At 40.0% G+C, this 17752-nt stretch overlaps 1 protein-coding gene and 1 pseudogene across 2 annotated transcripts in view; both read right to left on the bottom strand.

Annotated features, from left to right (window-relative positions):
* Positions 1 to 990: 990 nt before the first annotated feature.
* LOC149525704 (uncharacterized) lies at positions 991 to 5142 on the bottom strand (annotated as a pseudogene).
* A 128-nt stretch (positions 5143 to 5270) lies between these two features.
* The window catches only part of RPS6KA3 (ribosomal protein S6 kinase A3), a 132704-nt gene continuing 120222 nt past the window's right edge, over positions 5271 to 17752 (bottom strand). For both annotated transcript variants that reach the window (XM_006116147.5, XM_006116148.5), the window contains exons 21-22: positions 11738 to 11878; positions 5271 to 10501 (exon numbers count right to left, since the gene is read on the bottom strand). In XM_006116147.5, the coding sequence (XP_006116209.1) occupies positions 10379 to 10501; positions 11738 to 11878 (264 nt within the window). In that variant the 3' untranslated portion in view covers positions 5271 to 10378. The remainder of the gene's footprint in view (positions 10502 to 11737; positions 11879 to 17752) is intronic.

The following is a 17752-nucleotide window of genomic DNA, read 5'->3' as shown; positions in this document are numbered from 1 at the left end:
TGGTCTTGGGCCAAGGAATCTGGAGTGTGGAAAGGGCTCCGTGCTTAGCTCAGGGTAGGGGATTGGGATCCAGGAGGTGTTTCAGGATGCAAGCTCTGGGAAGGAGTTTAAGTGCAGGGGGATTCATGTCTGGGGCAGAGGATTGGGTGTTCAGGATGTAAGAGGAGGTTCAGGGCTGGGGCAGAGGTTCAGGATGCAGTCTCTGGCTGAGCACCATTTAACTGAGATGGCTTCCAGGTGATGGAGCAGTGGGGTTAAGGCAGGCTTACTCCTGAAATCAGCTCACGTGTACATCAGTGACTCCATGGCTCCACGTGCTGCCCCTCATCTATAGGCATTGAACTCACAGCTTCTACTGGCCACGGTTCCCCGCTATTGATCAATGGGAGCTGCAGGAGTGGTGTCTGCAGGCAAGCACAGCATGCGGAGACCCCCTGCTCTGCCTCTCTCTCAGGGGCTGCAGGGACATGCAAGCCATGTCCAGAAGCACCAATTATCATAAGGATAATTACCAGGACGCGTTAGTTCGGACTAAAGCCCTTAGTCTGAACTAACGTTACTCCTAATTTTTTCAGGAGTAACGTTAGTTCGGACTAAGGGCTTTAGTCCGAACTAACGCGACCCGGCGTGCACTTCCTGGTTTGAATCAGCTGTGATTCGAACTAGCGCTCCAACGAGATCATGTAAATAAAGCGCGGGATATTTAAATCCCTGCTTCATTAACTACTTCGGTCGTCTCCATTTGCATCCCTAGTCTGAACTAGGGATGCAGTGTAGACGTACCCTCAGGGAGGATGTGGCCCGCTTCTAGCAGCTGATGTAGAGATGTGAATACCAAGGCTACGTCTACACTCCTAGTTTTCTTGTCAAAAATATGCTAATGAGGGACTCATTTGCATGAGTCACAATCTCATTTGCATACTTTCTGCCGATCCGTTTTTGCACTAGGGTTTTTGTGCAAAAACAACCAGCATGCTTTCTTGGGGTATAAGGATCTTGCGGAAAAAGGGGTGTTTGTGCAAAAAGAGAACATCCACACTGCTTGTTTTTGCCCAAAAACCCTAGAGCAAAAACAGATCGGTAGAAAATATGCAAATGAGATTGTGTTTTATGCAAATTAGCCCCTCATTAGCTTATTTTTTGCTGAGAAAACTCATGGTGTAGACGTAGCCCAAGAGAGGAGAAACTGCTTTTGTAGGTGGCTAGCCATTCACAGTCTTTATTTAATCCTAAATTGACAGTGTCAAATTTGCAAAAGTATTGTAGTTCTGCAGTTTCTCTTTGAAGTCTGTTTTTGAAGTTTTTTTTTGTTGCAGAATGGCTACTTTTAAATCTCTTTGTCCAGAAAGATTGAAGTGTTGTCCTACAGGTTTATGTGTGTTACTATTCCTGATATCTGATTTGTGTCTGTTTACTCTTTTACGTAGGGACTGTCCAGTTTGGCCAATGTATATGATAGAGGGGCATTGCTGGCACATGATGGCATCTATTACATTGGTAGATGTGCAGGTGATAGAGCCTGTGATGGTGTGGCTGATGTGGTTAGATCCTGTGATGGTGTTGCTGGTGTAGATATATGGGCAGAGTTGGCACTGAGGTTTGTTGCAGAAATTGGTTCCTGAGTTAGAGTTACTGTGGTGTAGTGTAAAGTTGTTGAGAATTTGCTTCAGGTTGGTGGGCTGTCTGTAGGCGAGGACTGGCCTGCTTCCCAAGGTCAGTGAGATTGAGGGATCATTGTCCAGGATGGGTTGTAGATCACTGATGATGCGTTAGAGAGGTTTTAACTGGGGACTATATATGATGGCCAGTGGTATTCTGTTATTTTCTTTGTTGGGCCTGTCTTGTAGCAATGGGCTTCTGGGTACACATCTGTCTCTGTCAATCTGTTTCCTCACTTCCTCGGGTGGGTATTGTAGTTTTAAGAATGTTTGGTGAATATCTTGTAGATGTTCATCTCTGTCTGAGGGGTTGGAGGAAATGTGGTTGTATCTTAGTGCTTGGCTGTAGACAATGGATTGTGTGGTATGTCCAGGACGGAAGCTGGAGGCATGTAGGTAAGCATAGCAGTCAGTAAGTTTTCGGTATAGGGTGGTGTTTATGTGAGCATCACTTATTCGCACTGTAGTGTCCAGGAAATGGATCTTTTGTGTAGACTGGTCCAGACTGAGATTGATGGTGGAGTGGAAACTGTTGAAGTCATGGTGGAATTCTTCCAGAGCCTCCTTCCCATGAGTCCAGATGATGAAGATGTCATCAGTGTAGCGTAAGTAGAGGAGAAGCACTACTGAATGAGAGCTGAGGAAGCGTTATTCCAGGTCAGCCATAAAAATGTTGGCATATTGTGGGGCCATGTGGGTGCCACTGGTTTGAAGGTATAAATTGTCCCTAAATCTGAAATAGTTATGGATGAGGATAAAGTCACAGAGCTCAGCCACCAGTTGTGCTGTGGCATCATCAGGGATACTGTTTCTGACAGCTTGTATTCCCTCTACATGTGGGATATTGGTGTAGAGAGCCTCTACATCCATTGTGGCTAGGATGGTATTTTCTGGAATATCACCAATGCATTGTAGTTTTCTCAGGAAGTCAGTAATATCTCGAAAATAGCTGGGAGTGCTGGTGGTGTAGGGTCTGAGTAGAGAGTCCACATATCCAGACAGTCCTGCAGTGAGACTGCCAATGCCTGAGATGATGAGCCTCCAGGATTTCCAGGTTTATGGATCTTGGGTAGGTTTGCCAGGTGTCTGGTTTTGAACCAGACAGTCCAGTATTTGAGCTTTCTGTTCAGAAACAAATTGAGAAAAATATAAATATCCAGTATTTTCTAAATAAGATGTAATGTAGATTGTGATGTAATGTCAAGTGTGTCTGGTATTTTTGTTGAAACCATCTGGCAACCCTAAACTTGGGTAGTAGATAGAATAACCCTGGTTGGGGCTCCAGGGGTGCATCTGTAAATTTGTTCCTGTGCTTTTGTAGGGAGATTTAGTTTATTATTTAGTGTAATAAATGAGTCCTTTCATTTTCTTGGATATTAGTTTAAAAGCATGTGTTGAGAAACATTTATGGACATGTTAGAGATACCAAGACCTTATTTGTTCCTTCCAGCTACAAATTGTGATAAATGCCCAAAAGATAAATATCTAATCAAGAACCAATAAAATTGCTTTCCCAAGATCAAATGCCTTCTATCCTATGAAGATCTTTGAGGATTGTTTTGGGTTCCCTTACTTTTATTTTTTCTTTGATAGTTTGGTGTTAGAGCCTTTATTAAGCATTAGCACACTGATCCCCCACCCCCAAATAATCTAACACATGTGACTTCATCTGCATTCTCCCCATCCTGCTTCCTCTATTTCTTGCTATGTATTAGTTGTCCAGGAATGGGATTTATCTTTGACAAACTGCTTCTAGGATTATCTTTTCTATCTTTTTCTTTGTTGGCAAAAACCATCACTAAAATCTAATGAAGCTAACCATATAAAGAATTACATTAAAATTATTAAAACTGCGTGATTTCATTCAAGAACAAGGAAATATGGAAAATCAGGTTGAATGGCTACCCTTGACTTTTTTTACTATTATATTCCAATCTGTAATTAAGCAATCAATGTCTGTCTCAAAGTAATTTAATATTGTAATGGAGCTGAGTGATATATAAATGTATATTCATGTTATAAATAAAAGTTACTATGCCTAGGAATCTGAGATAATTTACAAGTGGTTTATAGTTTGATTGTAAAAGCTCCATGATTACATAATGCTTGCGCACAATAATTTACACTATTGTTTAATATTGTGACCAGCTTTAGCACAGGGATATAGGTTTTTTTATAGTTCCTACTATATTCGTCCTACAGCCTGTCTCCCTCCACCCTCCTTCTCAGGAATTTAAGCAAGTTAGGGGATTCACAGGTGGACCTCACTTAACATTTCTGACAAAATTGTCACAACCTCAACTAGCACTGTTACCCTACTTTGTAATTTTTAAGAGGTAGGGTTTGTGATAGTTTCTGTACAAAGCAAAAAATGACTTGCAGTCAGGGAAAGATTGAGACATTTCTCAGGATAAGAAACAAATGTTGTGTAGTTTCACTTACAGTGCTGGTTGACGTTGTGACAATTTTGTTTTATCAGAAATGTTAAGTCTTTATGTTGTTTTAATGAAATATCAAAATGGGAGACATTAAATATAATTAAAATTCCATTTGAACTTTTCATGTTGGTTATGGGCAGACTGGGTTCAAATGCACACAAGAAAACATTTAAAAATCTGCCAGTTTAACATACAGTACCCCCCTAGTCTCTCAAATCACTTTTTCCTGGTTGTTGTGAAGGCAAACCGTATTTCTATTGATTCTGGAAGCTTGATGAAATACCTTCACACTGTATTCAGCTTCTCCATGAATTTAACAAGACTACTGAGAAATCTATCTAAAAAACCCCCCTGTATCTCCTATCATAATTGCCATTTTACCTAAAATATACAAATATTTCACATCTTTTGTATTGACTAACAATTCTCATTTTTCTGTGTTGCAAGCTTGAAGAGATTATACAATTTCAGAATCACAACTTGAGTTCGCCATACCTTATGACTCGTAAAGAGTGATTTTGTCTGAATCAGTATTTCCATATATTTTTCATTAATTTGTAACATTTTAATTTTCAAAATTTATTTAGCACTTTATGGCAAATGAAAAAACAAGGTTCCTGCTCTTTGGAGCCTACAATTTATGCCCCCCCCCCATCCCATCTTCAGCTTCTTGTGTACAGATGGATAATTTCATCTGCACAGAGCCCTGTGACTTTAATGGCACTTTATACATACACAGCAGTTAGTCCACATGCAAGCAGCTTCAGGATAACAGTCTAAGTACTACCAAATTTTAATATTTTTAGAATCTTTTGGTCTGGACACCTTACAAATATACAGTTTTTAATTAGAGTTGAATGTGAATGAGACCTTCTACTAAGGTCTTTTTTCCCCCCATCAGTCCTCTGTTGACTGTACTCATAAAGGTTCAGATGAATAAAAATGCAAAGTAGTGGAATAAATGTTTGACAAAACACCAGCATAGTAAGTGCAGGAAAAACAACACCACCACCAAACTACTTTTATTAGTTTAGAAACAATTTAATTAGTTATTTCTAGGTGGGAATACATATTGTATTAGGAGCAAAGTTAGTTAAATGTGAGTTAAAAACCACACTGCAGTCTTTTTTAATAAGCATTAGTATTGGAAAAATCAAACGCAAAAAACCAAACATTTGTTTTCATATGTTTGAAAATTTATTCATTGTATAAATTTCAATTTCATTTGAAGACTACAAAACCTGCCATTTGACAGGGATGCAAGCAATGATATCTTTCCAGGACTGTTCATAGATACATCTGGAACAGTTTAGATTATACATTAATAGTATGATTAGAAAATTTCCTAGATCATACTCTAAATGAAACAATCATTTGAAGTATTCAGTACTATTTAACCCTTTTTACTAGCATTTCAATTATATGACAGCAGTTCCAAGCACCTGAAGAGATGCTATTTTAATTGTCTGCCAAAAGGTACAATACAATTCCTGATGCAGTACCTTAGACTCACTTACATGCTGTGCGGAGGAAACTAGTATAAAGTACGATTGTACAGAATTGTAGAAAAATATTATCTGTGATTTCATCATTTTAAAAACTGTTTTAAGTAGATTCCTCCCTCCTCCACTAGACTGCAAAATAATTACATCCCTTATGAGTGCACCTTCCCTTTGATTAGGTCAAGAGCATCAAGATAAAGCTAATCATTTACATTATTTTCATGAGTGAAAACTCATCCACTATCCATTGATGTTTACCAAAGGAATGACATACCTAGAAGCCTCTTTCCAATAATAGAAAAGTAGAGCTTTAGTTGGTATTCTACATTTACAAAAACAAAAACAAAACAAAAATTATTTCCTCATGCCTTTTTCTCTTAAAAATCAAGTTTAAATACTTCATTTGAAAAACTCAATACAAGTTTTGTTCAGTACTAATAGTGATTATGAATGATCTTCACCTTTGTTAGATATGCATGTAAGCTGAGTAGTGTAGCTACTCCCTCTCTCCTTCCTTCCCTCTGTTCTCTCACGCAACTGGCAATTTTGCTTTGAAAAATAGGTTAGTCACCTGTATCTGCACTTTTTCATTTTTCTCCTTCTTCCATGAATTTGTATTCTAGAGTCACTTGCTATGTTTTGCAGACAAAAGGGCAGTAGTGAAAATTTACACAGTGGGTTATACACCCTTCAAATTTGTGCACTAAGGAGTTGAGGCTACATGTAAGCAATAGTATTTTAATTTCACATCCTTACAAATGAGAAGAAAAAAGATGTACAGACCCCTGAAAGAGTCCTGTATAAAACTCGGTTCATTTTCCTGTAAAATGAATTTTCTCAACAGAAACACGTCATTGAAACTAGGATTTAAAACAATAATATAACTAGACTTTAATTTGAGTAGTTTAGGATGTGTTAAAATACAATCACTTTGTCTTAACTAGTATTTATGGTATTCATTAGGCTGTTTTATACAACTCCATCTAACAGCACACCTTAAAAAATGACTCTAGATCAAACCTGAGAAACAGGTCATTGAAGAAATTAAAAGACCAATATGGTTTGCTTGCTTGTGCATATAACACAGTAAGATGTGGGAGCAGCATCTTTTTAAAGGCAACATACTGATCACATTCACATTTCCTAATGGTCTCTGCTTGGACATATCAACTACAAAGCACTGGGAAACAAAGGTTTAAGCATCTGTTACCTGAAAGCAACCCTTTTTGTGCTTCCATTAATGTGCTTTCATCCTACTTTCAGACAGAGCCAGGCAGAGGATTATGTCTAGCTCAAATAGACTGCCATACAATAGCTAACTTCTGAAATTAGACAACTGTTACACACACATGCAGTGTCAAAAATCAATGGATTTCTGCCAGAGTAATTTGTCTTGATATTGCCCTAACTCTGGTAGATTGGGTGCACAGATATTCTCACAAGATGGAGATGCATCTGTCAAGGCAAGAAAGATATAGGGAAACTGATGGAATGAGGTTAGTTTGACACTGGTTGGGGTGATGGTAAAAGGAGTGTTTGAAGTCTGCAATGAAAGGTAAATGATGAATGCTGGGTATGAAATTTCTGATCTATAGGTTGAGTTTGTGAGGGAACAGGGGCAGAATAAATGAAGCAACTTCAAAATTAAGAACTACAGGAGCACAGCAATGACCATATATGAGTATTTATTGTCCTTCTGGTCTGTTATATTGACATAATACCAAAAGTTTCAAAGGAAGGCATAAAAATCCCCAAAAGTGCTCCCGTTTATTGAGCATATGTGGGATATTTCTTCCTGAATTCAGTTACTGATCATCTTATAACTTGAAAGACCCTGTATTTATTCCAGCAGTATGGTTCTAAAATGATATCTATTACCTAGATTTGACAATGTTTACTTTTTAAGAGAAGAAATTAAAAATAGTTTCTGGGAGACATGGTTTATTTATTTTTGTTGAGCCTGAATTATAGTCACTGATGGGCTTGAAGAAAGGCATATTGAAGGGTGAAGAGATTACTACTATTTGGCTGCAGCACCAATGGTGTTAGTTTATCTCAAAGGAAAGACTATACTGCAAGTGGCTTTTCCTCACTTTAACATTAAGGAATTTTCTTGCATAAATGGAGAATTCTCAACAAAATCAAAGAGCCACTACTCAATTGTACAACATTGCTTAAGGATGAAATTTGTAATTACTCTGAGGATAGTAGTGAAACAAATATGTTCAAGACAACTATTCAACTTTTTGAGATCAATAAAAATCCTCCCGTTAAAGTAATTTTTTAATACAAAGCAACATTAAAATCCTCCATTTCGCTTGGATTACCATGCCTCATTGAGCACAGGTATACAGCTTGAGGGGCCTGTGGAAGTTCTGGATCTTGCCTTGGAAAGTCTTTAGTTCATCATCATCCTTGCCAAATTTAGTTCAGCACCACGGCAAGGTATTAAGAAATAAGATACAACAGACTGTTTTGCAGGTTTAATAGAGGAACTCTTATTACTATTTATTTGCAAAGGGCTGTTCTTGTTCTCCAGACCCCTTGAGGGACATCAGCATAGACAGCACAAAATGACATTCGAAGCCTCTAGCTTTTTGGTTAAGGGAGTATGGAGTCAACATAATTCCCCCATACTCCTACCTTTTTCTTAGGAGACTATTTGACAGCATGATTCTCTAGCATTTTAACACCAGGGATGAAGTTGATTCTGGAAGCTAAACTGTTTGTTCGCCAATTAAAATCCCTTCTCTTTCCAATCCTCTATTTCTACTCCCCTTTCAGAGATCCTAACAAGATTATAAGGGAACCAGAATGTCTTGCTTTCTTCACTTTAGAGCACTAAACCGGCAAACTATTACTTTTATTCCTGACACTTAAAACAATGGCTAATTGTTTAACTGTGAAGTTTCAGGCAGCTTAGAAGAATTTAAGTTTTTCTATTTTCCAAGAAATACCTAAAAGCTTCTGGAAGAGTCTTTATTCCATGTTCATATGGATCCATGAATAAGGAGGAGGAAATATGTGGTGTCACATTAATGGAGGACTTCACTCTCCCCCATTTATTTGAAAACTTCTTGCTGTAGAAAAACTAACAAATTCATTATTGGAAAAATAAGTGAACAGACTAATTAACCAATAAACATATTGCCATTTGTGCTGATCTCTTGATTCCTAAATAGCATTGTTCACAAAAAAAGTGCAGTGAGCTCCACAATTAGTAGCTCTGGATATTTCTGAATAGGGTATTTGATACAAGTAGCTGATTTACCATTTTTTGGGGCAGAATGGGATATCAGCCAAACTAACATGCTCCAGTGCACACTCAAGATCAGCTATTTGCAGTGAATCTCAAATTACATAAAAACAAGCACATTTTATCATTTGTGGCTTCAGACCTTAAACTAACTTTAATGTGAGCCTTTTACACACACACTAAAAAGGAAAAGAGGGAAGAATATTGGCATCAAGAAACACAAAGAGGGTGGTTTTGTTTAAACTTGGACAGTATAATGTTAAGGGTGCCTGGACTGGTGATAACCAGTCCAAGGAGATCAATGATGAAGATAGATCCCTCAGCTGTCAGTTGAAAATACTGGATGATTCTCTCCTCTAACTCTGCTTTGAACTGTAAATTGAGAGCATCACAAGAATAAAACAAAAAACCAAAACATCTCTATGCAACAGTCCAGCATATTCTAACCACAAGAGACAAAGTTTACATCCATTTTTGGTAAGCTGCTGTTTATCGATGGACATTATATTTTGCTTTAGTGACAGCATGGTATTTCTGCTTTAATGCCAGCACCTGCTGAACAAAGTATTTGTCAGCTCTTAAGTAAAAATATTAAATGGTTTATCAGAAAAAGTAAGAAAACTATCTTGAAGGAGGCTAGCAGTGATTCCTGAGTCCTGTAATTGGTGGGGGAATATCAGGGGAAAAGGGCAGTGGATCAAGTTACATTTTTTATGGAGGCGCTGCCTATTACATGTGTGAGAAACCCACTGTTTAAATTTTAAATACTACAACATCCCTCTGGTTCTCGTAACAGACATGCAACTTCAAAAACATGGCAATGTAGAAAAGACATAGACAAGGAAAAATACACATTCATAGTATTACATTCAATAGCTGTTTAACAGTCAGGTTGTTTTAGAGCGGTCCAACAATACTGATCAATCCAGGTGAACTGTTTAACCAGAGTTACTGTCAAAATGATTAATAAAATCTCTAAATAAACCAAGGCATGTATACATTAAAGAAAACAGCACATAAAAGTACTGCTTATGAATTGTTTACAAAAAACATACAAAATGTTGGATGGCACAAAGTATACAGTGCTAATATAAACAGATTGTTTAAGCTAAGTGCTTAACATAAATTGTCCAACCCAACGTGTAACGAAGAATATTTCAGGGGACAAGAAATATTTCTTATAAAAATAATGCTATATGGTGCAGAGTGCTTTATTCAGTGTATTTTTATGACAGAATTGGCATTCAGAATTCTTCTAGTTTATTCAATCAGTGAATATGTTCATTTTCATTGTGTTTCCTCTTTTTCACTCCATCCAAAGCTCCAGAAAGGTCAGTAACTTGCCATCAATAGCTTAAAGGGAGAATAGATGAAAGCAGTAGCAACAATAGGAGCAGCAGCAGCATTATGGGTACCAGCTGGGACAGTGTGTGCTTGCAGGTATCTGTCAGATATGTGCTACTTGTCGCCATGATTTGTGCTATCATCTTATACCATGGTACCAAGTATCTAGTTGAGGTCACTTCACAGGGCTGTTGAGGTAATTTTTTTTATACCTCTCCGCTGAGCAAGAGTAGAACGGCCTACTGGCTCCAAAACTGGTGACTGATTGCGATTCAAGGCAGAGTAGGTGGCTGCCATGGCACCCTAAAAGGTTAGAAGACAGAGGTAAAATAACAAACAACAACAACAAAAAGTGGCTTTACTACATTCTAGAAATAGTAAGATCTTTAAATCATGTACTACTGTTAACAATCAAAACTGTTTTCTGTAGGTTAAAAACAATGGGCTTGATTTACCAAAGTATTATTCTAGCTACCTGAAGCATGTTTCTTTTTTGCAGCACAGAAAAACTCTGCTATGTTAATTTAAGGCAACTGACATTTAAACAAATAAACAAAAACCACTGATATTTATATTACAAAATTAAGTTGTGCTAGATCCCAAAAGTGCTAGATCCCAAGGGATTGTCCTTGTTACGGTCTGCCTACCATTTCTTTTCTCTAAAAAATTGCTTTTAAAATGTTTTATTGTTAGTCTATATAAATATGAAACATTATGTCTAATTAAATGCACAGATTGCTAGAAAATTCTAATCTATGCCTAGGATCTAAACTTGGCTCCTTTCTAAGCAATTTAGTACTGGAAGCGCTATGATCTTTTGATTAACTCTGAAGATATAAGATCTCTCTTCTGACGTTGACAGGCTCATCATGACTTAAGGCTTTTGAGGGACTTCATCTGTGTGTGGAAAGGTATGGGAATTCAATCTCACCCATGCAGGTTACAATAAAAAATAAATAAAAACCAGTTGATATAAAATGGTTTTAGACTACCAAGCATTGATTATTACATAAATACACCAATAACTTCTCATAAAAGTTTCCATTTTATTTTGTATATAATTAATGAAACTAATTGGAAGAGAGTCCATTTCCACTCTAAAATATCAATTTTTACACTTACAATCCTTCTACTAAAACCACTGTAGGAATAATACAACTACAACTCCTCCACTGTAAACAACTAGATCACTTAAAGTCTCAAATGAATTATTTTTTAAAAACAGAGTTAAAAATTTACGCAACAGCCATTTCAATCACCAGGGAAACACTATTTATAAACTCATTTAACTTCTAATCTGTCTCAACACAAAAAGTAAAACAGCATGGAGATTGCATAGTACTGCTTTTTTGTAAACAGAGCAGATTTCTTGCATAGATGAATTCATTTGAAGTCTTGTACATTGGGTAAAACAAGTTCACATGGCTTAATGAAGTTTACTGAACTCCCAATCATGCAACTCAGATTAATATTTAGACCAAATGTTTTCGTTTACAATTAATTCTAGCTAATCATGTAGCTAAACATACACATATTTACCTTCACCAAATGCGGAGCATCCTGTCGGTTTAGCTGGTACTGAGGCAACTGGTCACAGTCAACTATCCAAGGGTGTTTAAGAACCTGGGCAGCAGTCAATCGTTGATGTGGGTCAACATGAAGCATCTTTGAAACCAGGTCCTGTCAATGACACAGAAGAAATGGTTACCTATCTTTTCATAACTGTTCAAGGTCTGTTGCTCATGTCCATTTCATTCTAGGTATGTGCACCCATGTGCAGAGTCAGAGATTTTTGCATTAGCTGATTAGAGGCATCTGTAGGGTTGGCTCTATGCTGTGTCATGCGTTGGTATAGTTGGTGCTACTGACTTTATGTAGTTCCTTCTTGCTGGCAACCCTAAGAGGGGCCAGAGGACAGGTAACAGAGAGGACACGAGCAACAGGTTATGGAAGGTAGGTAACCATTTTTTCTTCAAGCACTTGTGTTGATTCCATTCTAAATGGCTCACATGCAGTACCACTGTAAACTCCTAGCCCACCTCCAGGGAAACAGCTTACAGTACAAGTTGAGCCTCTCTAGTCTGATGCTTTCTGGTCCAGCATGATTTAACCAGCCAGATGTCCACTTATGGGTGTGGCCAAGTTTCCTGCAGTCCCACTGTTTGCTTACAGCCACCAGTCCTGGCTCTCAGTGTTCTGTGCTATTATTTAGCTCTAATTTATCCCTAAATGTTTTCTAAGAGCCCAGTAAGCAGTGGAAGGATTACTAATGTTGCTAGACAATATTGACCTCCTGTGGTTCAGCAAATTCTCTGGTTCGGCACTGGTCAGATCCCCAGAGTGCTGGACTAGAGAGCTTTAACCTGTACTGCTCTACCGAAACCAGCATCATCTCAGGTCTGTTAGGTAAGTGCGTGATGGGACATGAATGTGTGGACTGACAATCAGGTTGCTGCCCTAGTGATATTCTGAATGAGCTCTTGGGCTAGAGAAGTTGCCAACAAGGTTTGCACTCTCGTTGAGTGGGTGGTTATGACAGATGCTCGAGGGCACACTTTTGCCTGATGGTGGCAGCAGCAAATTCAGGCAGTGGTCCAAGAGAAAATTCTTGGAGTGGACTCCGGGAGACCTTTGATTCTGTTCTAATTGGGCTGATGTAAGATTCCTTATGGTATGGGTAAGGATAGTATAAAACTTCTAATCCTGTGACAATTGCTTATGGGAAAAATGCATTTAGTAATATTAAACTGCCTAAAGATATTCTGTAAACAGCATGTAAACATTTTCTTATAAAACAAACTCTCTATTGTGCAGTTTGCAATGAATGCCTTAATACAATGACTTCTTAAAAACTGAATGATTTTAGACACATGAAGAATTTCCTGTATGAGTGGTTGGCCTGGCACTGAATAAGGTCAGATGTAATTCTATATCTTGTCTGGGACAAGAGGCTGACACGTCATTCAGGCTGTTTAACATAAACTGTAGGAAAATACTTGAGTATTTAGAAATCAAGACACCTGGAGGCACAGAGCAAATTAAAGATATTAGCCAAGAAAAGGAAACCCATGCTTAAATAAATAGAATTCTTTGAGCCTATTAGGGTTTTATTATAACAAGACAGAGGGGAATGAAGGATACTATCAAAAACTTTTTGACATTATACCTATAGTGCCAAATTACTGCTGCCCTCACAGAGACTTCATGGACTTGGGAGCAAATGGCCATAAGTACTGAGCCCTGATTTGGCTTTCCAATGCCCTCAAATAATTAAGTTTTGGAAGCCCCCTCTGCCGTGTATCTAGCTGTAGATTATTCTTTAATGATGTTTACTCTTGATTTGAGCAAGGACAAAAATGCTATGATTAGGTATCCTTCCAGATTTAGACTATCTTTGTTTATCTATGTCAGGGATGGGACCTTTGTTTACCAAGGACAGGGAGTTATATATATATATATATATATAGATTGCCATGTGTAAAAAATGAAGGTTACTCACCCTGTGCAGTAACTGGAGTTCTTTGAGATAGTTTCCCCGTGAATGCTTCACGCTTGGTCTTGGTGCCATCCTGGTGCCTGAATCAGAGATTTTGAAACAGTCCCTGCTTGGCCACGCATGCGCAGCACGAATCAGTGCGCGCCTTGCTAGTAGACACTGTGAATGTGCACTCCGATCCCTCTAGTTCTCTATCTACCCCGGAGGCTTCCAGGTCCGAAGCAGAAGGGAGGAGGGTGGGTTGTGGCGCATCCACGGGGACACCATCTCAAAGAACTCCAGTTACTGCACAAGGTGAGTAACCTTCCTTTCTTCGAGAGGTATCCTTGTGGATGCTCCACGCTTGGTGATTAACAAGCAGTTTTGCCCCTTAGTGGTTGAGGCTTCAGAATGTTATGCTAAGTGGATGATAACACTGCGCAGCCCACTGTGATGTCAACTGGGTAGGACAGAGCATAGTGCTTAGTAAAGGTAAGTTGTGATGCCCAGGTGGCTGCCTTGCAAATGTCCGTTAGTGGCACTTTGCATAGCTACGCAGAAGAAGTGGATATGGCCCTGGTGGAATGAGCTGTCAAGCATAATGATGGCTGTAGGCCCTTGAATGTGCAAGTGATTTTTATACAGTCTGTGATCCATTTTGACAGCCTCTGTTTTGATATGGGCTGTCCCTTAACTTGATCGGTTAATGGGAGGAATAGGCGAGGTGACTGTCTGAAGGGCCTAGTTCTTTCTAGATAAAAAGTCAATGCTCATCGAACATCAAGGGTATGCATGGCAGGCTCGAATACCCTTGCATATGGCTTTAGAAAGAATACAGATAGGTTTACAGGTTCATTTATATGGAATGATGAAGGAGCCTTAGGTAAGTATTTTGGATGTGTTAGAAGGGTAACGCTATTAGAGTGAAATACTGTAAAAAGGTGGGTTGGCCATGAGTGCCGCTATATCTCTGATGCGGCAAGCTGATGTGACGGTAACGAGGAATACAACTTCCATGGACAGGTACAAAAGGGAGCAGGAGATGAGGGGCTCGAAAGGCGGCCTGGTCAGTGCTCGTAGTACTAGCCAAAAATCCCAGGCAGGCACTGATTGTATGATAGAAACCTTTTGGTTGTAGGGTGAGTAAACACAGAGTAGCTGTCAATTTTGTGGTGGAAGGCTGTAATGGCTGCTAGGTGACCTTGAACTAAACAAGAGCAATGATTGCTTTCAGTTGAGTAGATAATCAAGGATAAGAGACAGGGGTGTTGACAGTGGGTCCTGCCATTTCAATGTGCACTATGCTGAGAATCGCTTCCACTTGTAAGTGTAGGAAGCATGGGTAGAGTCCTTATGGCTGTGGATGATGATTGTTCAAACCTGTTCTGGGAGGTCTAGTTCTAAGTGGGAGAGCCACAGAGGGGCCATGCTGTTAGATGTAGCTTCTGTAGATCCGGGTAGGTTAGGGCTATCTGCCCCAGAGCAATTAGACTGTCAGAGAGGGAGAGTGACTGGTGTGTGAATCAACATCCCGTGCAGGAAGGGCTACCATGGCTGTCTCGGCAAGGCGGGGGCTGTCAGGATGACTGTGGAGCTGTCTGTCCTGATCGTCTGAATGACCTTGTCCAGAAGTGATATGAGGGAGGAGGAGTAAGTGAGGTCATGACTATTAGATAAGGAAGGCATCCCCAAGAGATCCTGTCCTTATGCTTTCTCTTGCGCAAAACTGAGTGCATTTGATATTGTGTGACATTGCAAATAGATCTGTTGATGGTTGGCCCCATTTGTGAAAAAGGGAGCATGCTATCTAAGGGCTGAGCTTCCATTTGTGAGGTCGGGGAAAGTGTCTGCTGAGAGCATCGGCTGTCATGTTGGAGATACCTGGTATGTGGTTGTGATGCAAAAATTCCAGTTTTATGGCTTCGGTGCAAAGGGATGGAGATCTGGCCCCACTCTGTCTGTTGATATAGAAGACACAAGCAGTGTTGTCCGTAAGGACACAGACATGTTTGTTGGCAATGGAAAGCAGGAAATATCTGCAAGTATTGTGTATGGCATGCAGTTCTAAGAGATTTATGTGTAAAGATATGTCCGGAGTGGACCAGAGGCCTTGGGCAGTCTGATCTCAGAGGTGAGTGCCCCATCTAGTGAGCGAAACATCCGTTGTAATCATGCATGAGGGAGAAGGCTGAAGTAACGGTACACCTGTGCAAAGATTGGCTGGTTTGGTCCACCAAAGGAGCAATGTTTTGACCTCATGCGGTATTGTGAGAGAGTGACATGGGGTATTTGTGAGACTTGTATGCTCTGGAAAACCAAACTTGTAGGCAGCGCATGTGAAGTCAAGCATGTGGTACTACAAATATTGTGATCAACATTTGGCCAAGAAGTTGCAGAAAACCCTTGGCTGTAGTGCGAGAGACAAGGTAAATCATTGTGGCTAATGTCGGAATGACGAGGAATCTTTCATGAGGTAGGCTCAAAGCCACTGTGGAATGTAGGAGAGCCTCTGTGAACTGTATGTTCTGGGAAGGGTGAATAGAAGCCTTTTCCCAGTTTATTCAAAGGCCTATATTTTGAAAGCACTGTATGGTCATTGCTGTCATGCATGCTGATTCCATCTGGGAGGATGACTTGAGAAGGCAGTCATTGAGATAGGGGAATATAATTATTCCCAGAGTGAAGATGCACTGTGACTACAGCAAGTACCTTGGAGAAAAGCTGAGAGGCTGTGGACAGACCAAAGGGTTGGACTTGGTATTGGTAGTGGACCGGGTCTACTGTGAATCTCAAGAATTTTCTGTGAGCGGGATGAATCAGGATATGAAAGTATGCATCCTGGAGGTCAAAGGCTGAAAACCAATCACCTTATTGCAATGCCGGGATAATGGTGGATAGACTGACCATATGAAAGTGTTGCATCTTGAAAAACTTGTTCAGTTTGCGTAGATTCAGAATCTGCCTCCAGCCTCCTGATTTTGAGTTAGAAAGTAGCAGGAATAGAAGCCCCTGCCTCTGTGCTGCTGTGGAACCAGTTCTATGGCTCCTAGATCTAACAGATGCAGCATCTCTTGTTGTAGCAGGGCGTCAAGAGAGGGGTCGCAGAAGAGGGACAGGGTAGGAGGGTGGATAGGAGACTTGGAGAGGAACAGCATGATGTAACGACAGAATAATGTTGAGCACCCATCTGTCAGAGGTGATGTAAGCACATTGATGGTAGAATGGGTGGAGCTAATTTTGGAAAGTTTGTGTAGTCATTCTCAGCATTGAAATTTGTCAGGGGTTTGCAAGGCCCTCAAGAAAGCATTCAAATTTGCTTGTTGGCTGATGGCGGTGGAGGGCCCCGGCCCAAAAGCTCTGAGGCTGGGTTCAGTTTCTGTTAGGGCTGTTATCCTGCCATTAGTTAAGATAGGCAAGATAGCGTGGCTGCTGATGGGCTGATACCAGTATTATCTACGATATCAGTATTATCTACTCCTGCTGGCAGGTGTATGTATCCCTAATGTGCAGAGAGCGGCATGGGAGTCCTTCATAGTACGAGGACCTCATTGGTCTTAACTGCAAATAGCTTCTCTTGATCAAATGGCAGGTCTTCCACTGTGGATTGGATCTCATGCAGGAACGTGGCTGAAGAGAACCAGGAGGCTCTACGCATCACAATGGCAGTGGCCGGGGTCCTAAAAGCAGTGTTAGCGGCATCAAGTGCTGCCAGGAGAGCAGCTCAGGAAATGGTATGCTCCTCCAATAGTATGGCAGCAAGTTGAGGTCTCTTTGCCTCAGAGATGTTGCCAGCAAACTCCATGAGTTTGGATTAATTGCAAAAGTCATATTTCACTAGCATGGCTGAATAGTTTGAAATTCTGAACTGTAAAGTTGCAGAAGTGTATGTCTTGCGCTCAAAGAGGTCAAGCCTCTGAGTGTCTTTACCTGGTGGAGTGGTGCAAAAGCGATGTTGTTTCACCCACTGATGTGCAGCTTCCACCACTAGAGAGCTTGGTGTGGGATGAGTAAGGAGAACTTTTGAGGTATTGGCGGGTACATAGTATTTTTTGTCTGCACGCTTGCACATAGGTGGGATC

This window comes from Pelodiscus sinensis, chromosome 1 (assembly GCF_052426305.1).
Source record: "Pelodiscus sinensis isolate ZL-2025 chromosome 1, ASM5242630v1, whole genome shotgun sequence".
Classification (NCBI taxonomy): Eukaryota; Metazoa; Chordata; order Testudines; family Trionychidae; genus Pelodiscus; species Pelodiscus sinensis.
The sequence above is the reverse complement of the archived record's forward strand: the minus strand, read 5'-3'. Positions and strand labels throughout refer to the sequence as shown.